Source organism: Leptosomus discolor, chromosome 12, assembly GCF_034619465.1.
Source record: "Leptosomus discolor isolate bLepDis1 chromosome 12, bLepDis1.hap2, whole genome shotgun sequence".
Lineage (NCBI taxonomy): Eukaryota > Metazoa > Chordata > Aves > Leptosomiformes > Leptosomidae > Leptosomus > Leptosomus discolor.
The window spans coordinates 22,095,456-22,115,337 of record NC_141402.1 but is presented as its reverse complement, the minus strand read 5'-3'; the positions used below and the strand labels follow the sequence as shown (position 1 = coordinate 22,115,337).

General features: G+C 51.3%; 1 protein-coding gene across 1 annotated transcript in view; it reads right to left on the bottom strand.

The window, feature by feature from the left end:
• LOC147414650 (serine/threonine-protein kinase PAK 3-like) overlaps positions 1–19,882 on the bottom strand; it is a 55,380-nt gene that overhangs the window by 5,095 nt on the left and 30,403 nt on the right. Inside the window, exons 12-18 of the mRNA XM_086472016.1 lie at positions 12,481–12,542; positions 11,355–11,405; positions 8,615–8,727; positions 7,624–7,741; positions 6,673–6,772; positions 6,044–6,240; positions 1,986–2,145 (exon numbers count right to left, since the gene is read on the bottom strand). Coding sequence (XP_086328142.1) covers positions 1,986–2,145; positions 6,044–6,240; positions 6,673–6,772; positions 7,624–7,741; positions 8,615–8,727; positions 11,355–11,405; positions 12,481–12,542 — 801 coding nt within the window. The remainder of the gene's footprint in view (positions 1–1,985; positions 2,146–6,043; positions 6,241–6,672; positions 6,773–7,623; positions 7,742–8,614; positions 8,728–11,354; positions 11,406–12,480; positions 12,543–19,882) is intronic.

Sequence of the window (19,882 nt, the reverse complement as noted above, 5' to 3'; positions counted from 1 at the left end):
CACCGATCCTAGGGAACAATCACGGGATCGTATCGTTAAACGCCAGCCACAGCTGAAAAGCACAGCACAGAAAAATCTCTTCAGCGACACGGGGAAACAGTTGGGTGAAGCACAAGTAAAACCGAGATGTCAGAACTGAAACACTAACTGGATGACCTGGAATGCCAACTGCAATACCAGTATCTGCAGCTTTGCTTTGTTTCATCACACTCTTAGACACCCACTAGCACACGCAGATTTTTTTTTTTTATTTTAAAATTTAATTTCCAATAAATATTTAACCATTAGAAGAACAGGTAAGTTACTGTACCTAGCCTCTTCATTAAAAAACAACAATACTTCCTGCCCTGTTGTTCCCCATCCAATCATGCCCAAGTTTTTAAAAACAGATGTCACCTCATTGGTGTTCAGGAAGAACCTCGAGAGAAGAGAAGAAACGTTACAGAAGGTGATGTGAACACCTCATCACTCTGACAGTTTGCCATAGACCGTATTTTTCACCACAATATTCATCGAGGGACAAAGTAAGAGATTAATCACCTACTCCAGTTCCATTCCTCCCCTCCTATTAAGAACCGATTTGGTTGCTCATCTACCTTCACATTCAGACTTAAAAACTCTCTTGCCTTTTGCTTTCTCTCTCTCTCACGCACAGAGTACTCCAAAATTCACTCGCTGAGTTTTCACCCCTACACCCAGTTCAATTCAACAGATCATTCTGCACGGAGAAAAGGAATTCCCCAACAGTCCTGAAGAACACCACCATAACTGAAGTCCAAAATCTACCTTCTCTTTGTTCTGCTTATCGCTACGCTCACGAACAGCCGCTTCTTTCACCGATGAAAGCCAGCAAAACCCTTTAAGTGCCTTCACAGTCAGACTGACAGAACTGCAAATGTAACTCCACTGAATCAAACCCTCGGCTCCGCTGTCCGGTTACAACAAGCAATTGGTGAAAACTGGAGCGTAAGCAGTACGGAACAGCCCACCTTCTCTTCTCCCCTCACCCCTTCAGGAACGCACCCACCCTTCGCTCTGCAGCACTTCATGTCTACAGAATGGGCCTCAACTCCTGCACACCTCCTAGTTGTGACTTCTTTCACCTTTGCTGTTATTCGGGAGTGGCACCAGCATGTGAGGCCTCTACCAGATCTCCTTTTTTCCCCCCCTGTTCGAGTTCTTCAAAGGTCTTCCAATGCAAACGAGCTTGATTTTGTCATGTTTTAGCTTTCTTCTAGGTTGGGAGAGGTTGCCATTGTGCATTTCAATAGGCTTCTCCGACATTCTCATTCACCACTGACATCTTCAAAACAGCCCCTACCTACTAAGTCACCAAGTTCACTAGAAGATGATTATGAAGACTCCTTTATCCATATTCTAACGACTCAACTGACACAGCACAGGGGGAGTGGTAACCTTCTCAAGCATTGGAGCAGGCTGCCCAGGGAGGTGGCTGAGTCACCAGCCCTGGAGGCATTTGGCTGAGAGAACTGGGGTTGCTCAGCCTGGAGAGGAGAAGAGGCCGGGGAGTCCTTGCAGCCACCTTCCAGTGCTGAAAGGGGCTTATCCGGAAGATGGGGACAGACTTTTTAGCGGGGCCTGTTGCAATAGGACAAGGGGTAACGGTTTTAAACTATAAGAAGGCAGATTCAGACTAGATATGGGGAAGAAATTTTTTACCGTGAGGGTGGTGAAACACTGGCACCGGCTGCCCAGAGAGGTGGCAGAAGCCCCATCCTTGGAGACATCCAAGGTCAGGCTGGATGCGGCTCTGAGCAACCTGATGCAGCTAAAGATGTCCCTGCTCACTGCAGGGGGGCTGGTCTAGATGGCCTCCAATGGTCCCTTCCAACCCAAACCACTGTATGATTCCACTTGTTTTTCAGCTGAAAAGCACCGAGAGTGGAGACTAACACGAGGGGGCTCCATCTGATGCCTTCGAGTTCAGCTGATGACAAAACCAGGACACAGCGCAGCTCTTTCACCTGCAGCCGCTTCGCGTTTTATCGGCAGAAGGTTCTGGGCAGACCCTCGCCTGCCCACGTCCACCTCCAGGCAGCAGCTCAAAAAGGCCTGAAACTCAGCGGACAGTTGCTCGGGGTTCTGCAGCTCTGGTGTCCTGTTGGTCACTATCAGATCCATCGCCTAGAGAGACAAGAAACACGAGACTCCACCTGTTTCTTTCTTACCCAGAGCTGCTCATAGGGAGCCTGTTTTTTAAGGTCCAGTCTCCAGGGCCAGTTTCTTCCCTGGCAAAGGGTTAGAGATGATTTTTCTATACCTACAAAACAAACCCCGATGCAGCCACAGCTACTCCAACATCAACGTGATCTTGCCTTGACAGCTGATTGCAGTGGCTGACCTCATTAGTAGGAACTACATCAGCAAAAGCACAGTTTGCTTCTCCATGCATCGACACCAGCTTTCCTGGCTATTTTAAAGAGTGAATTCGGGCCAGCTGTATTATTTCAAAGGATGATTACATAAAATGCATCCCTGCAGTGCTCACTGCTCCCTAAAGTACAGCTTCCTTAAAACAAACCTAGTCCAGATTTTTGCTCTATTCTAGATAGAAATGGTAAATGGATGAAATAAAAACTAGATCCATCAGCTTATTCCTTGGATAAACAGAAGCATTTGGAACCTCATTTCTAACACAGACATGTAAGCTGTACGCACAATTTTATTAGGAAGAAAAAACACTATTGGGCAGACAGGAGCCACCTGCAACTATGTCAGCAGTCTCCAAATTCCAGATCAGCAAGTCTTCCTGACAGACCTCAGGCCAAGGAATTAGAACAGAATTTTGCAAAACATGGGGCGAGCATTATCCGGGGCAGTTCACTTGGAACCAAGGTCTCACATGCTGAGAAGCCGGACAGATGAGTTCATTCTGCTTTTGTAAGACGTTCTTTAGAAACACAAGACAAACGTTTTGAACTGTTTGCACCTAAACTTGCAGAATATGTCCCAAATATACAGCAATAATAATGGAAATAGGCCTAGGAGTCTTCCATACAAATGTCCGCCATGACAAGAACAGCTCTGCGCTACTGGCATTTAAAGAGACGGTGGCCAAAGGGACTTTGCTCTTATCCTCTTAAACACAGAGGAAAAATTCCAGGCCTAAAAAGGCAAATGAACTATCCTAGAGGAAAAACAATAAAAGGAAGTTTCTCTACTTTTCCCACAACAGAAGTGTCACAAAATCAGTCCTGTCCCGTCCCTCTGCAGCTGCCCTCAGGCACCGGGCACAGCAGTGAGCCGGAGGGCCTGTCCTCACTGCGGTTAAATGGTGCTGCCCCAGGGACGTCCCTTCTCCTGCGGTAAAGGAACACAGCACCCATGGCAGCCTTGGGAATTTTATTCCGGCTCCATTCACCTGGCTGTGAAACAGGAGTGCCAGGACAAAGGGAGCTCTTTCAGCTGCTCCTTTCTTCACAGAACTCCAATCAGCAGAGTCATCTGTAGCTGGGTACTGCACCTTTTAAACAGTTCTACGACCACAGAAAAAGATCTAGGGGAAGCTGAAGCACCTTCTTGCCGTGTCTCTTTTGCTTTCCTGTGATCCAGCTGGCAGAGAAAAGCAAGTACAGTACAAAGGAAAGAAGTGTTTGCAGTAGCTGCAAAGGGGCAATAAGCTCATGGATTTCTTTAACGTACCAAGAAAGAAGAATGGATTTGGCATACAGCTGCAGTCTGTGAAAATGAGACCCTAAAGTTATCCAGGGCACCCAGATACATGACGGAACAACATATGGATGATTTAGAAGCCTGAAACTGTAGAAGATTCACAGCATTTGGAAAATATGTTATAGGTTTGAAGAAAATTGATGCAGTGTGGTTAATAAAGGAAAAAGCAAACAGAAATGCCTGGGATTTGGTTTGTTGGGTCTTCTTAAAACTGAAACTGGGGAGGTCCGACCGGCATTTCAAAGGATATTTATCGCACCAGTATTTGTCCCTCAGGCCCCAGGCATACGCCTGGTGGAAGGAAATCACAGTGAGAGAAAACAAACACCGTCACAGAAATATCCAGGCCACTCTTGGCTGGAAAATGGTTCATTCCTGTGAGTTCTGCATCGGCTGGGAAGAACTTGAGCAACAGGGGATGCGTTTGCTCTGCACATGGAAAACAACAAACGCATCGACATTAAGCCTGGTTTTAACTCTACGATTAATGATCCTTTAATGCCCTTATAGTATATTTCGGTATTTCAATCCATGTCGGTAATGGAAGCTGCTGCGTGCCTTGCACTATTGAAACACGCAAAGTTTGAAAGAGCATCCTTTGGTTTCCAGGCTTCGCAGAACTCCCTGGATGGGGTCTAAATGTGACTATTAAACCCAACAGCTACTGTGTGCCATCAGCTAAAACCTGACCTGCAAACACAGGCCTTGCTTATCAGCTCTCCTGTCTGGATGCAGCTGAGAGCTCTCACTGCACTCTGTGATTCCACACACAACAGCAGAGGGATCCTGTCCCTGCTGGGGATGATTCACCTTCATAAAACCAGCTGGGAACTGGGGAACTTCAGGCGGTCCATCACAAGCTGTTCACTGTTCCCAGCTCAGGGGCAACAGCCTCTGCCCAAGAGCCCAGGAAGTGAACACAGACGGGACCAACTCCAGGTGCCTGATTTTAACCTCCTGCAGGTTGACTCAGGCACCTGAAGATGCCTTGAAGCTCCAAGTGCTCAAGCTGATCTCAACTCCCGCAGCAGACGAGGCATGTATGAAGAAAAAGAGCATCTCAAATAATCTGGGCAAGGGCAGGAATGGCTGAATGTGAATTTGATCAGAGATAAGAAATCCAGTTCCCTTCCTCACAGTCGACCTGAAGCTTCTCGAGGAGCCCTAATTAACAGTTGAGGTTAATGAAGCTTGGAATTTTCAGCCTCCAAACCAGGGACACAGGCCTACTGCCACCCTGCCAGCTGTGCTGCACTCAGCTGACTCAGTATCAGGCTGAACCCAAACCTGTTTGCTTCTTCTCCCCCCTCACGAGGTGGCACAGCGCACGCTGCTCCTTCTGTGTGCACTGGAACGAAAAACCTTGGGGCACCTACCAAACCAAAAGAAGTCTTCCAAGAAAACTCAGGAACCTTTGTTCAGAGTGGAGGATTGACACTGGTGTAGCTGTTGTATTCCTTTCTTAAGTAGCCTGCCAGGGGGTATGTCCTGATCCTTCTGCTGTTTCTTCTCTCAGCCTGCAGCACGCACTCTGGGTGCTGTAGAGTAGGGAGAGTGCAGCCTTACTGCTGTGAGAAAAGCTACGCATCATGCTCTATTTTAATTCCAGCCTTAACAAAAATTCTGTGTCTATACACATGGGTCACAATTAATTTCCTCATAAATTCCTGCATCCCTATCAGGAATTAACTGTGCAGCATCTAAGTTTGTTCCAGCTACCAGTCATGAGGTTTTATCTTTATATACATTCCTCCACTATTACACACCCATTTGGGATAAGAGCTGGTCATTTCATGTTAAGAAATGAGGATGAAGCTGAAAAGTTCAAATCATTAAAAATACATTCATTTACTACAAGTTTCTGTGCTAAAACACATTTTCAGGAAGTTATTTGCTAATGAATAATTATGGCATTTCTATAAGCAGTGACACCTCCTGAAAGGCTCAGGTAAGCCATCGGCACTGACCCGTTTGAAAAGACTTCTCTGCCTGCAGACACAGCTGGAATGCTTTTCAGAAAAACTCCCCAACTGGAGAAACTTGCCGCTGAAAAATCGCTGTCACTCAGAGATACAGCTCAAAGAGAGTTCAAAAAACATACGAGGTATTTCAAGCCCCGTTGAAGGCAGAAATGGCATGTTTCTGAACTGGATACAAGTCACTGCTCTTTGGAGGTTCTCCCCTTGACGTCACCAAAGCTACAGTAGATGCTGCTGCGCTCCCTGACAGCTTTAGAAGTGGCCCATGGGGGAACTAGTTCCAGCTGATGCGGCTCGGGTTTTGTCTCATGGGGGACTAAACACGGGATAGATTTGAAAGACACTGGTATCTGATTTTATGTGCACCTTACCCTGAGAGGATCTTCACTAAAGTAAGGAGGTTCTCCATCCACCATCTCTATAGCCATGACCCCAGGCGACCAGATGTCCACCTTGGGGCCATAGGCTTCTTTTCTCATCACTTCTGGTGCCATCCAGTATGGAGTCCTGAGCATTGTGCTCCGTTGACTCTGCTCAGGGATGATCCGAGCACAGAAGCCAAAATCAGCTGAGGAGAAAAACAAGTGGTGTTAAAGGCAGCTTGAATTAGGAAGGCGAGCAAAAGAAATCCCCACTCTATACCTGAGAACACGGTGTGGAATCTATCTGGAAAAGCTGCCATGCTCTGTTTACTCAGTGCTGTAGCCACGGAAATACTGATTTGGCCACTTAATAACACCCCTCAAGTTTTCTGCAGTGGCTTTTATTGACTTGAACCGTTAGACTGTAACTGCCTCCCTCTGGAAGGGCCACACACAAACCAAAGCCACTCTTGACACCTTTTTCCTTTCTCTGCCTCTCTGCATGTTGGAACTGTCCTCGGAGCTGGCAGCAGTGGTCAGCGCACTGCCACAGGCATCCCTTTTGGGGAACTGGCCATCAGTCAAAAGCAGCCCCGTGCCACAGCCTGGGAAGGCTGTGCCTGACCAGGAATACCCACCCAATTTGACAGACCTGTCCATGCCAAGTAGAATGCTGTTGCTTTTGATGTCCCTGTGAATCACTTGCTTTAAATGAAGGAAATCCAGGGCTTGAAGGCACTGATACGTAAAAAACAAACATGAGGGTAAAAATTAATGACCTGATTTCACCACACAAGAAAGGAAATGCCTCTAAAAGATTTAATTTCTAGATTAATTGTGAGTAACGCCCAAATATTGCGCTGTCCAGAGGAATAGCTTGGTGCTTCAACTTACTATTAAAGTAATAACTTTCCAAATAAAGGCTTATCAGGTTTGGAAAGAGAAATGTCCATTACTGTCACAGACTAGCCCCTGAAAGCACAGGCAGGATGGCTGCTGCCCAATCAGTGTGCTATCTCCATCCGTATGACAAACTATGTTTTGCCAAAAATGAGAAAGTCCCTTCCTTCGGTTTGAAGTGGATCACTGTTGGGTGGGAGGTTGCAGGACAAAGATTTTATTGTCAGGCTCTATAGCAGGTTTGGAAATAGCACCTTAGTCATTTTTCAGAAGCAAATGCCATTTTGGGTCGAATGCTATCCTTTTAAGCTGAGGACTCTGACAAATGAGTCTCTATTTTTCTTTGCTGTTCTTTTAAAAATCTGCCACCAGCATGTTTGCTTTTACAGGCAAGGAATGCAGTACAGACATGCTCCAGGCACGTGTTTAAAGAGGTAGAGCTGAGAAGAGTAAAAAAAGAAAAAAAAAAAAAAGAAAAGATAACACAGTAACAGTGTTTCAGAGTGTAATGACAGAGGACAGTAAGTGCAGCGATACTGGCAGGCAGTTCACTTAAGGTGCCCTTTCTTCTCCATATCATAAAGCAACGCAGAAACAAAGCTCTCAAGATGAAATCCCTCCTGTTCTTACCACCTGTTCACCAGTACCATCCTGTCCAAGGAAGAGGAAGCACACGCGGGATCCCTCACCTCCCTGCAGACAGCTGCCATCTGCTCTTCATCCATACAAAACTGGGTAACAACATCTCTTAAACAGCCACCAGCCATGTATTCCATCACCACCCGGAGCTCATCACCGACCAGGTGGCTGAAAGAAGAAAACAAGGGCACTGAGATGAACAGGCACAGCTAAATTACCTCATGGAAAAGACTGCTGGTGGCTTTTGTTTCCAGGTCATTTTCAAACGAAGACAGAATAAAATGACTAGACGTTCCTTCTAGGCTATACAGGACTTAGAATCTGTGCAGCCTAAATGAGAAAGGCATGCGAGTGAAAAATTACATGTCTTAGATGGCAAGCAAGTGAAAAATGCAGTTTACCAACAGCAAAGATAAATCTGGAACCAGGACATAGCACATCATCTGGTTCATCATCTTAACGCAAAGATTCCAGGATTAACTCCAGAAACAAGGCAACACAACTTTCATAGACATCCATGGTAGGAGGGTGTGTACCACTGAGGACAGAAATTGGTCCACAGTTTGGAAAACCTTACATAAAAAACACACAGAGAGAGGAAAAAAAAATTTAAAACTGGCAAATGATGTGTTTCTGGAAACAAGAACCTAGTCTTCCTGGCATCCACAGTAATGGAAAATAGTGGGAACAGCCCAACGGAAATAATTTCTGTGAGGACTTATCAGCACTTATCATAAGACAGAGAAAATATGATCAATTTAAAAAAAAAAGGAACAAAAAAACCCCAACAACAAAACAACACAGAGGTAGTGAACTCATGGGCTGTTGTTTTAGTAAGACATGGCTGATGCACATTTTTAAAAACAGTCTTCAAACTATATATGCCAGAAAAGATTAACGCAGACAAAACACAATCTTCTCCCAGAAGTAGAGTAGATAAATAATGAAGAGGTCAATCTTCTGCCAGAGACCAGAAGTTTTTTAATCTTTGGCTTGTAGTACGTAAATGAACATTCATGTGATAGTACCAGAACTACTTACCTGTCTAAACAGTTAACAATATTTGGATTCCTATTTTCCCTCATCACCAGGCTTTCGTTAAGAGCTCGTTCCTTTTTGTGCTGTTGTTGGAGATTCATTTGTTTTATGGCCACCTGAAATGACATTAAAAACCATTCATTTGAGCAGTCTGTGGTACGAGATCAGAATGAACATGAAGGGAGTGGGTTTGGAATGACATAGCAGAGCTCTGCCAAGCTGTCTTGTTATTAGACCTAAGAGGTCAGTAACTCACACTACAACGCCCTATTTCTTTGCTAGCTTGGGTGCTGCTTGCAGGACACATGGCCAAATACATTTTGCCTTGTAAATCTGTCAAAATGGTCTACCATTTTTAGGTCTATCTACGTTCTTTTCAAATGGCCTTAGTGTATCACGGTATTATTATTCATGCACGCTTTCAAGCAGGAAGTGATTTTATTGCTGTGAAAACATAAAACCAGCTGGTAATGCTTTAGCAATCGTGATTTTTGATCATTATTTCAGCAATTGCTGGTGTTCTTGACTGCATAACTGAAACAAAACACAAATGCACGTTACGTGGCAAATGCTGTACTAAAAAGATTACTAAGGTTACACAAAAAGTACGACCCTAGCACTTCCTAATGCCTTGAATTTTTATTTTGCAACTCTGAATGCCATTCTTTAGCACAGTTTAGATTTGCAATTATTTTCTGGGTTAAAAAACAATAATCCATTCATCAGTATTTTATGGATACACCCAGGGTCATAAGCAGAGCTTAGGGCTTTTAGATCCCTTGCAGACCTCTGTCTCAGAGCAGCTGTAAAGTGCAGCACTGCAGGTGGATGAGACACTACCCGTGAGATTCAGATGTATCTGTTGACAGCCAGGAATGATAAATCAGAAAGCTGAAGCTGTAGCCCCAAAGAGCAAAAGGATTCTCTAAGACACCACCTTGTCTAATTATCACTAATATGACCACTTTTGCTCTGAACCGCTGTAGCCAGCCTGCCTCTGCCTCAGCCTGGCTCCTGCACCCAGTGCCACCTTCCCCCAGGCAGCCATGGGCCCTGCTCGAGCTTTTCGTCCTGGCCTCCTCGTGAGCCCGCTTCTGCCAGCCCCGTCCCTCTGGGCTCAGCCCTGCTTCCCTCCCTGCCTTCCAGCTCAGCTCCGGCCAAGGGCTCCTACAAACCCACCCCAGAAGAGCCCCCCTACCCGACACGCGCCCGCTGGGGAGACGAGGCCCTGGGGCTATTTCAAGTCTGCCTCTTGCTCCCCCGTAGTCTGGCCAGCCTCCCCCTCTGCCCAGTCCTGCTCTTGACATGGCCCAAAAGAGAGCACCCCTCCGCTCTCGGGCCTGGTTTTCCAGCCAGATTTGCAGGCAGTGTTTGCCCATATTCAAAAACGTTAAGATGCCACTTTAAAGGGGCCACTACAGGGACTGTCAGTGTTAACTCTCCTTCAAGAGCTGCTTCTCAACCCCCCGGCCCCCACTTCACTGCAACCACTCCACGGGCTGTAACAGGCTGTCACCGACACTGGACCTAAACACGGCTGTATTCTTTTGGAGAGAGCTTTGGTCTTGAGATACGTCTTCTCATCTGTCAGGTGTGTGTCAACCAGCTTCAGGATGACTAAAGCACAAAACTGAGTCCTAAACACGATCTCTCCTTCATTAGGTCTTGCATCACACTTTGGAGATGAAACACCTGATGGAAAAAATGCTAAACAGTATTACTGCCTGAAGCTGTGGTTAAGGTAAATTGGGACTGAATGACGGCAGCCTTCAGCAGCGAGTGGATGCATCAATATATTCAGTAACTAAGACAGAGCTAGTGTGGCCTTCTCTGAAAGGAGAAAGTGCCCTCCTTGCGTTCTTGCTGGTTGTTAATAAGGACAAAGTGTGTCCAAAATTAAGTGACGTAACGAAGCTATTTATTCCTCACAGCAACAGGGGAATCTGTGACCACCCCTGGGGTTCTCCCGAGGCCTCTCACTGTGACAGATCTTCAGATTTGACGATCTGTATTACTAACCAATCTATGGCCAGGTCCACAGGCAGTTTTACATGCTGTAAATGTACAGAGTTAAATTGTATATCGAGACCAACATTCTCTGTAAGAGCACAACTTCATGCACAGTGGGGAACAGAGATGTAACAATTTCTAAACCAACACATTCACATTGGCAGTAAAAACTATAGTTTTTAGCACGCCCAAAGGCTTGCTGCGATTTCTTTACAGATTTCTCTCCATTCAAATGCCCAGTCAGGGATGAGGTAACATGGTAGCAGCCGGGGACCAACAGCACTGTGGAGAGCACCAACCTGTCCTCAAGACACAGTAAGTAAAAAAACAGTTCTCTTACGATGGGCCTTGGAAGCGATGGGTGAAGCATCAGCCCAAGCACAGAAAGCACCAAGGCTCTTCCTGATGCCAGGGGGACCAGGACCTCCCCCCAGGAATTCGCAGGCACCTTTTCAGGCATTAATCAACCCCTCGGTGCAATGCCTGCTGGAAAGCGGATAGCCACAGGAAGCGTTCAGTTCCTGAGGCACAGAACCACGGTGCCCTTAAAGAGCTGTCCCTGAAAAGCTGAAGACAGCAGACGAGGTACGTTGCAGGCTGACGCCAGCCTGCGCTTCAGAGGAACAGCCTTTGCAGTAAAGATCTCCTGGCGATCCGAAAGCCCATCCGCTGTTCGCACCAGGGCGGAAATCGCTGAACCCCTGCCAAATCTGCTGGGGCTGCTGACACCCACCTCTTGTCCCGTGCTGATGTCGAGTGCGGTATAGACAGTTCCAGACGCCCCAGAAACAAAAGAGCAGCAGAGACATGAGAAGTGGTTTAGACCCTGGAAGTGAAAGCCCTGACAGGAGCTCTCTGTTGCCTGTAGTGTTTCCAAAACACCTTGGTTCCTCCACTCCTTCAGCCAGCAGTGCACAGCGCAGCAGCCCACCAGCCCCCTGCCATGCAGGCTATCCAAGAGAAAACTTAGGTCCAACAGGAAGAAAAAGGGCTGATGCAAATCTCCAGAGTTCATACTAAATTCTTTTAGTCCACAACTGAAAGGCGAGGTGCCTACAGAGACTGGAAAATAATAGATTTCATTCTTTTCCCTTTTTCTCCAGTTTTGCGCTGTTGGGTTTTATTTTTTCCCTTTTTTTTTTCCTGCGGTGTGTTTGTGTGGGTTTTTTCCGGAGAATGTAACACGCACACAGTCTAGCTGTGCCTTCTCAGATCTCTTCTTTGGATCTATCTGCAAAACTCAGGCAACACCACGCAGTCATTCTGAGAGCCCTGAACACACGTGCCAGCCATCTGAGGAAAGGACAGTGCATCGACACTGTGTTTATTACTGAATTGTTGGTTTTCACTACCTCTGCCAGAAAAGAGAGCTGAATATCTAATCTCTGGTTGCAGTTTCTAAACTATGCCGTTATAATCCTGATCACTGAGTATTTTTTGAAAGCAAAAGATTGGAAAGAAATGTTCTTGAGAAGTGTTATTTATCTGACAGCTATCAGGTTCTAAGCTGCTCTTTCAGGCAATAAAGATTTTTCTCCTTTCTTTAGCGTGGCCGTATTATTTTGAGACACACAAAAATGATTTCCCCTAAGAAAACAAGCAAACGGGTGCCACAAACTTGAGGGACAGTAGATCTTCCAGGTCCTGCCCCTCGCTGCAGACAAGACGTTGCCAGCATCAAGTGCTCTTTGACGACGCCTTCTGACCACAGGCACCAATTCTGATCAGTACTGAGAGACAGGAGAATCTAAGCCCAGGGTCTGAACACGTTTGGAGCTTGCCCGACTTCACGCTTGATATCACACCAGCAAAATACCTGGCGCGTGCTTTTGTGTAAGTAGCTGTGACGGGACTTACCCTTGCCCGACTTGTTCAAATCGAGTGTATTTCTGCTTAGGATCTGCCACGCTCACAGTGCTCCCTGAAAGAAACAACATTAAAAATGGAGACACCCCCTTCCAGCAGATCAGAAATGCCGCCCCACTGTCTGGGGTTGGGAGCCGTTTGTAGGCAGCTGGGTGACAACAACAATACAGGCAGCTCCGCAGCACAGAGAGTCTCCACGAAGACTGATTTTTACAGTCCTCTGGAGAGTCACCTGGACAGGAAACCAAGAACTTGGAGAAACATTCACAGGAGCCGCAGATCAGAAAAGAACAAGTACCAGTGCAAGTGCTTGTTGTCTCGAAACACTAAGGACAGCTGGAACAACAGAGCCTTCATCTTCTTAGCAAGAAATAGTCTGTGCGATTCCCCAGAAGGTTTAAGACTTCTGGAGGTTAACTGCCCCTTGGGTTCTGGAATCCATTCTGATGAACAGGTGCCACTTGCAGACAGGAAGAATATTGCAGAGTGTTCCCAGGAGGGGATCTTCTCAGCGTTTCAGCGGCTTGCCAAAAGAATGCCGTTATGTTTTTAGAGAACAGCGTCTCCTGTTACAAACAAGAGAGAAAAAGCATCTCAGGCAAGAAGCCAGAGAGATTGGGAACATCAAGGAGGAATGCAGATTGGGACAAAGAGGCAGTGAATGAAAAACCAGCCATGCGCTGCAGGACAGAGACAGAGGAAGGAAAAAAGAGGGGCAGGGAGCAGGACAGAGGGAGAGCAAGGAAAACCAAAGGGGCAGGTAGAATAGCAGAACAAGAGAGGGGCTTGGAAAGCAGAGAGGGACGAACAGGGAGCAGGGGACAAGAACAGACAGAAGAAGAAAGGTACAAGGAAGCAAAAGAGTGACGCCAGTGATGGAAGGTGGGAGGGCACAGGCACAGGGAGGCACCCGGAGCACAAGAGGGGTGACACGGCCCCAAGTGTGGACGGAGGGTCGCAATCACGACAAATTTATCTACACACTTGCAGATAAGCCGGCACGTCTTTATTGCAGCGCTGGGAAGCACAGGGACAGCTCCACCCGACGGGCTTCAAAGTTACATCAAAAATTCAACATCTTATACCCTTTTTCTGCAAAGTCAGGATCTTTAACAGATTTTAACATAAGCATGCACGTTATGCCCGCTATTAATTTTGACAGTTACAATGATTGGTCCGCCCTATTCTATAACTTTCTTAATAGTCCTATCCTAACCTAATCATTGGTTATTTTACTGATCAAAATCTCTGATATACAAATTAGGATGGGGAAGACGGGAGAGTCTTCACAGCAACATTCCTTTGTTTCGATGGATTCATCACATAAGAGAACTAGCTGAGAACGTACAATTTCACCCCTTGTACCTGCCTCCCTCCCTCCTCGTTCTGTGTTCTGTACAGTTTCCCAATCCACAGCAGCTTCAGCTTTGGCCATCTTCCTGAGGCCTGCATCTGCTGTCTCTTAGCATAAGTGAGGTTTTGTCTACTCCTTACCATAATGTAAATTATTTGAATCAGGAAATAATTAACTATAAGAAATTAGTTGTTTATTCAAAACAATTAATTATCAATGAAATTCAAAATCAGATCTGATTATAACACAAGGGCCCAGGACTCACTGCCGCTCCCACTCTTGGTGCTGCTGGGAGGATTTTACTGTTGAGACACTTCTGTCTCTGCCTCTCTCAGCTCTTACAATATGAGGCTTCCTACATACACAGCCTCACTGCGCACACACACACACACACTACATGGCTGTACCGTGCTTTGGTTACGCACACAGACCCCGCGGTGCATGTTGGTGACCAGCTCTGCTCAGGACTACTCACAGGGACCCTTCCTCACGCCAAGAGGCCGGCTGTCTCTTGTCTGCAGCTGGGGGCAGCTCGCAGCCGGATCCCCTTCGTGTCCTTCTCCAGCCGCTTTTCCTTTTGCCCATCTCTTCAGCTTCACCCTGAGCTGGATGCAGCTGACGACATCCCCAGGGCAGGAACAGACCACCGAGCCCCTGGCACGGCCTCTGGCAGAGGGAAAGAACCCTGACTGTCACAGCCGGCCCCAGGCCGGAGCCCCTCCTGCTGCAGCCGCTCCTGCAGACCCCGCTCCTTCCCCGCACTGCTGCTGAAGGCCCCTGGGTTAACAGAGCCCTGGGCCTGCCCGAGGCCCCGCTCGCCGCTGCCAGGACAGGCCGTGGGGCAGCCTGGGGCTGCGGGACAGGCCTCAGGGGAGGGGCTGGGGACAGGGCAGCTGCAGGGGGGGAGCGGGGCTGGGGGGGATCAGGGGGGCTCTGAGAGTCGGCGTGCCCAGTGCCTGTGCTGGGGGGTCTGTCTCCCTTCTCCTTCCCCTCCCCAGCTCTCAGGTCACCCCCGGGGATGCCCCAACTGACCCGACTCCGGCTTGGAGCTCCCACCCACCACCCCCGGGCAGCCAGCAGGCAGGAGACACCCCCTCCCCCGTGCAAGGGCCTGGCTCACCTCAGGGGCAGCCCCAGCCCTCACCTCAGACGGGCCATGGCTGGAGCAGAGCCTGCACCTCCCGGCACCAGCATGGCCGCCCGGCAGCCCCTGCCCCAGGACTACAGCTCCCAGCATGCCCCGGGGCCTCTTCCTGCTGCCTGCCCCTGCAGGGACACTTCCCCCGGCTCCGCCCCGCCCCCGCGGGCCCCATGGCCCCTCCCCCAAGCCAAGAGCAGGGCGGGAAACATCCCCCAGAGCCTGAGGGCCAGCGGGAGGGGGAGTGTGGGGCAGGGCGGCAGAGAGGGACCGAGCAACGGTGGCCGCCGGGGTGGGGGAGCAGGGGGAGCACGAGGGGCCGGGGCAGGCAGGGAGGAGGCTAAAAAAGATGGGGACAAGGAGCCAGAGTGAGGAAGGGGAAGAGAAGCAGCACAACAGGCTTTAAGGCAGAAAGAGAACAGCTGGAAACCAGGGAGCCAGAGCCTGGGAGAAAGGGAGAAAGATCAAAAATACCGGCTGTGGGCACTGCTGCCATTGCTTGAGCACTGCCCAGGAACTGCACGGCCAGGAGCCTCAAAATAGGGGCGGCCTGTGAAAGCCCTGCCCCGGGCCCGCTCCTGCACCCTGCTGGTGGTGGTGAATGTCGCCTGGCAGGGTGGCCAGGGCCTGGGGGAGACAACCAGTTGCAGGGTGGAATTGCCCAGCTTTTTTTTTGTTTGCTGGTTGCTTTTGCTTTTTTTAAAAAATAGCATTACAGCTCTGAATACAACCTGCAAGGAGAAAGGAACCAGGCGTACCGGGCTGGGCACATTGAAAGCCCAAACCCGTTCAACAGCCGCACAAACCACCGCTGGCTCCCGCTGTGCACACTCCACTGCCCGCCTGCAGGTACAGGCAGCCGCCGTTTCTTGAGCCTTCCCCAGGATCGGCACCACCGGGCAGCTCAACAAAGCGGGTGGGCTGCAACCACAGGCCATCTGCACGACTGCAAGGGTCTCTCTCCTTTGCTCGTGAGCTAGTCCAGCTTCTGGTTTCCCTAGTGAATTGCACAAACACACAGCGCTCCGAACAGTAGCTGGCCCGAGACACTCGCTCTTGCCCACCGCTGGGTCGCCGTGGCCTGTGTTCCCTTCTGCCCTTGCTGGCCGCCAGCCCTCTGGACCCACCCGTGCCCTGGGTGCAGAGTGGGGCCGCACACGAAGGAGTGGGAATCGCTCTCCAAGAGGAGGTAGGACGCACTGCGGTGATCACCTGCAGGGCTCAGTCAAACAAGCACACCAACCAGCAGTTTGCCTCTGTGGGGTTGGCTCCTTGATCCCCCCCTCCCCTCCTTTTTCCATGCCTATACATGCCCCTCAAATGCCTTGACTCCCCTCTTTCTCCGCCCCTGTCTCCTCCCAAGCAAGGGACCTCCCCGCGGGTATTTTTTCCCCCTTGCTCCCAGGTTTGCCACAGCCGTCCACAGGTTTGCTGTTTCAGGCACTGTTAGCTGGGTCACCTCGGACTTCCACGGCATTACCGATGCAGTTTTTTCCTGGGTACTGCTGTCCCTGCCAGACTTCTCTCCCCAAAACCACCCCAGCTCTTCCTTCAGTTATCTGTCAAGTGTGGCCACCTCCCACACCAATCCCCCTTAACTACCTGTGAAATCCAGCTCTTCCTCATGGCACTCTGACTCCCGTCAGCTTCGCACTCGCTTTGCTACAGACAGCAATAGCTCTTGGCATGCTCAGGCGTTTCCCACGGTGTGTTCAGTAAGCGAAGGCTCCCGGCAGGCCCTAATCTTCAGCTTGCGTGCCTTAAGGCATACCCCCAACGCTGGCTGCGTGTCACATCATTTCCTCCTCTCCTCTTGCTAGCCTCCCTCTAGCCAGTCTTCTCCACCCGACAGTGGCTCTGAGCACCCTCGTCTCAGACCGGGCACGGTTTCAGCTTTTGGAGTGACTCTTTGCCCGTGTGACCGACTTGTCTGCCTGCAGCCTCGTTCTGCAGGTGCTGGGCGTGGAAGTCCTTGCCTTGCACAGGAGACTGGACTGAAGCCTGGTTAGCTGTGAAAATTGTCAACTTTATTTCAAGAACTAAGTCAAGAGCAGCTGTTGTGTGTGCCCTGAGAGGAGCGTGGGCAGGACCGAGCAGGCCACTGGCACTGAGGCTGCCTTTGGATCTCAGCAGGCATTGCCCCAGGAGGAAAGGGTGGTGCTACTCTGCAGCCTGCACTGGATCCTCTTCCTCTTGCTGCTCAAGCCTTTTTCCCCCTTAGCACCTGCAGGAGCTCCTGCACCCGAGTAAAGAACTCCACCAGCTTCTGGAGTGGGAATGGGCAGGAGCTAAACGTGCCCGACTGTGTTGGGATCGGCCTTGGCCTCTGCACGGGGGTGGAGGCGGTGAGAAAATGACTCCATGCCCGCGCCGTTGGAGCAGCCCGGACTGCTGGGTGCAGTCCCATCTGTACCAGGATCCAGTTGTAAAAGTGCTGCGTGGAGGTGTAGACTCCGGGCCGCCTGGCTCTCGCGCAGCCTATCCCCCAGCTGGTCACCCCCACGAGCCAGAAGTAGTCGGCGTGCTTGTCTTGGCAGACGAGAGGACCACCGCTGTCACCCTGCAGCGGAGCGGAGGAGAGTCAGAGGGTTCTGGTGGTGTTGGGTGGCCCCTGTCAGCACTGTGGCTGGCTCCTTCTCTCTCCTGGCACCTGCCAGAGCTGTACCCCGTGCCCAGAAAGGCTCTGCTCAGGTGCTGGAGCCTGCAGGACCTTGTCTGGGAGGGGGTGGTGGGCCTGCAAGGTAGGGCGCTCTCTCCTCTCTGCCCGCTGATCCTGGAGGTGTGGAAGGGGGACGTTCCAGGACTGGGATCCGGACCTCTGGGCTGGGGCAAGAGCACTGGGTAGCCTTTCTGGGCAGAGTGCCGGGGCTCTGGGACAAGAGGGGTGCTGGGCAAGGGCCTGCAGACGGAGAAGGGAAGGCAAGCCCCGACAGCGGTGGGGACCCAGCGGCAGGAGGGCGACTTGGCAGGCGCAACACGCGCCGGGGGACGTTTGGGCGCTGGCGACAGGGCTGCCTGTGCTGCTGGGGGCTGGCGCGGAGCACGCTCCTACCTGGCAGGTGTCGATACCGCCCTGCGGATAGCCGGCACACAGGTTGTGGGGGTGGACGGCCCCTCTGTACCAGCGGCTGCTGTTGCAGACCTTGACATCGATGAGGTGGACCTGGGCCTCCTGCAGGACAGCAGTCGATCCTGCAGCTGTGAGCACAGGAAGGAGTTAGCAGCCAGCAGCCCTTCTGTTCCCACTTCTCCTCCCCTGTGTGGGTGAAGCCCTTCCCTAGGGCCCGCCTTTGCCCCTGCAGAGGCCTTGTGCCGGGCTTGCCCTTCCCTCTCGCTTTGGCTGATGGCTCGGGCCCATCTCTCCGTGGCCGTACGTCCCCACAGCCCGACTCTGGTTTTTGCCGCCGCCGCTGCCCAGAAGCCCAGCCCGCCTCCCCAGCGTGCCGAGCTTACCCTCGGCACACGAATACTCTTTGGGAACTCACATCTTGCCATGGTGGCACCCCAACCGCTGACGTAGCAGCTCGTCAGCTCTGACACTCTCAGTGAGGCGTCGGGCACGCAGGCCAGCTGTACGTAGTAGCCGCACTGGACAGGCTGGTCCAGTTCCAGCAAGGCGATGTCGTTCCTCTCCGTGACGTTATCGTAGTGTTCATGAAGTATCAGCCGATAAATACCGCGCACTTGGGTCTCAGGGCCCAGCTGACCCAAGTGGGTGGCCCCGATCACCACACGCCACATGGTGAGGTACCTGGAAGGCAGATGCAGAGAGGCCTCAGAGGGAGCGGAGCCACATGCTGCAGCAGCCCCACGGTTCCCTGCCTTCTGCTTCCCAAGGCAGGGAGGAAAGCAGCGCTGCGGAGGGTGCCACTGCCCTAGCATGCCTTGGGCACCAGGAACGTGGAGCTGGAGGCTGCTAGGAAGCGGTGGCACGAGCCCAGCCTTCTGCGGAGCAGTCTCTCAGCTGGGCTCGCCAGTGCCCTGGCACCAGGCATACTGCAAGGCAGCGGGATGGCAGGAGCTCGTGGGGCTGCGGACGGGGCGCCTGCTGGTGCTGTGGGGATAGCCCCCTTCCCTGCTCCTCCTTACCTGGCCGCGTTGAAGCAGTGGGCTGCTGTGAGGACCCACTGCGGGCTGATGAGGGACCCTCCGCACACGTGGCCCCAGGGGCTCTGGATGCTGACGATCCAGGGCCAGGCCCCTGGCTGGGCACCCGAGCCACCCACGACGCGCGACATGCCGTAGCTAGCCGCCATGGGCCGGAGCCCGCAGGTCCTGGTGTAAGAAGAAACTCATGAGTGTGCTGCTGGACGGCTGTGCTGCTGTTGAGGCTGAAGGTCAGCCGTCTTCCCTCCCCCCGAGGGGCTGCACGGACGGCAGGGCCAGGGAACCCCGTGGCTGTGCCTCCAGCCCTCTGTCCGCTGTAGCCCCGTAGACGGGTTGTGCCAGCAGCCTGGGTGCTGGCAAGGAGCTGAGGCTCCCACAGGGAGTTTGGGAAGCTGTGGAGTGGCCACAGGGGCCGCGCGGGCCCCCTCGAGTGAAGCCCGTCAAGGGCTGCCCGAGCTCCCTCCCAGAACCTCGGCCCACTTACCCACAGCTGTCCCACATGCCGTGCGCAGGCCGGCACACGGCCAGCAGGACGAGGAGGGCGAGCACTTTCATTGCTGCCAGCGGCACGTGTCAGCTGCAAGAACGAGGTCTGGTTGCCTCCAGCGCAGCTGCCAACGTACTGCCCGCAGCAGTCTCGCTGTCTCTGATGGCCTTGGCCCTGGGGTTGATGTCACAGAGCCGCCGTTTCTGGGCGTGGGGCACGGTGGCCTCTCAAGGGGGGGTGGAGGTGGGGGTGTCAGCAATAGGGGGGGTTTCCAAGCAGGAGGGGAGGCGGAAGCTGGGATCGGACAGC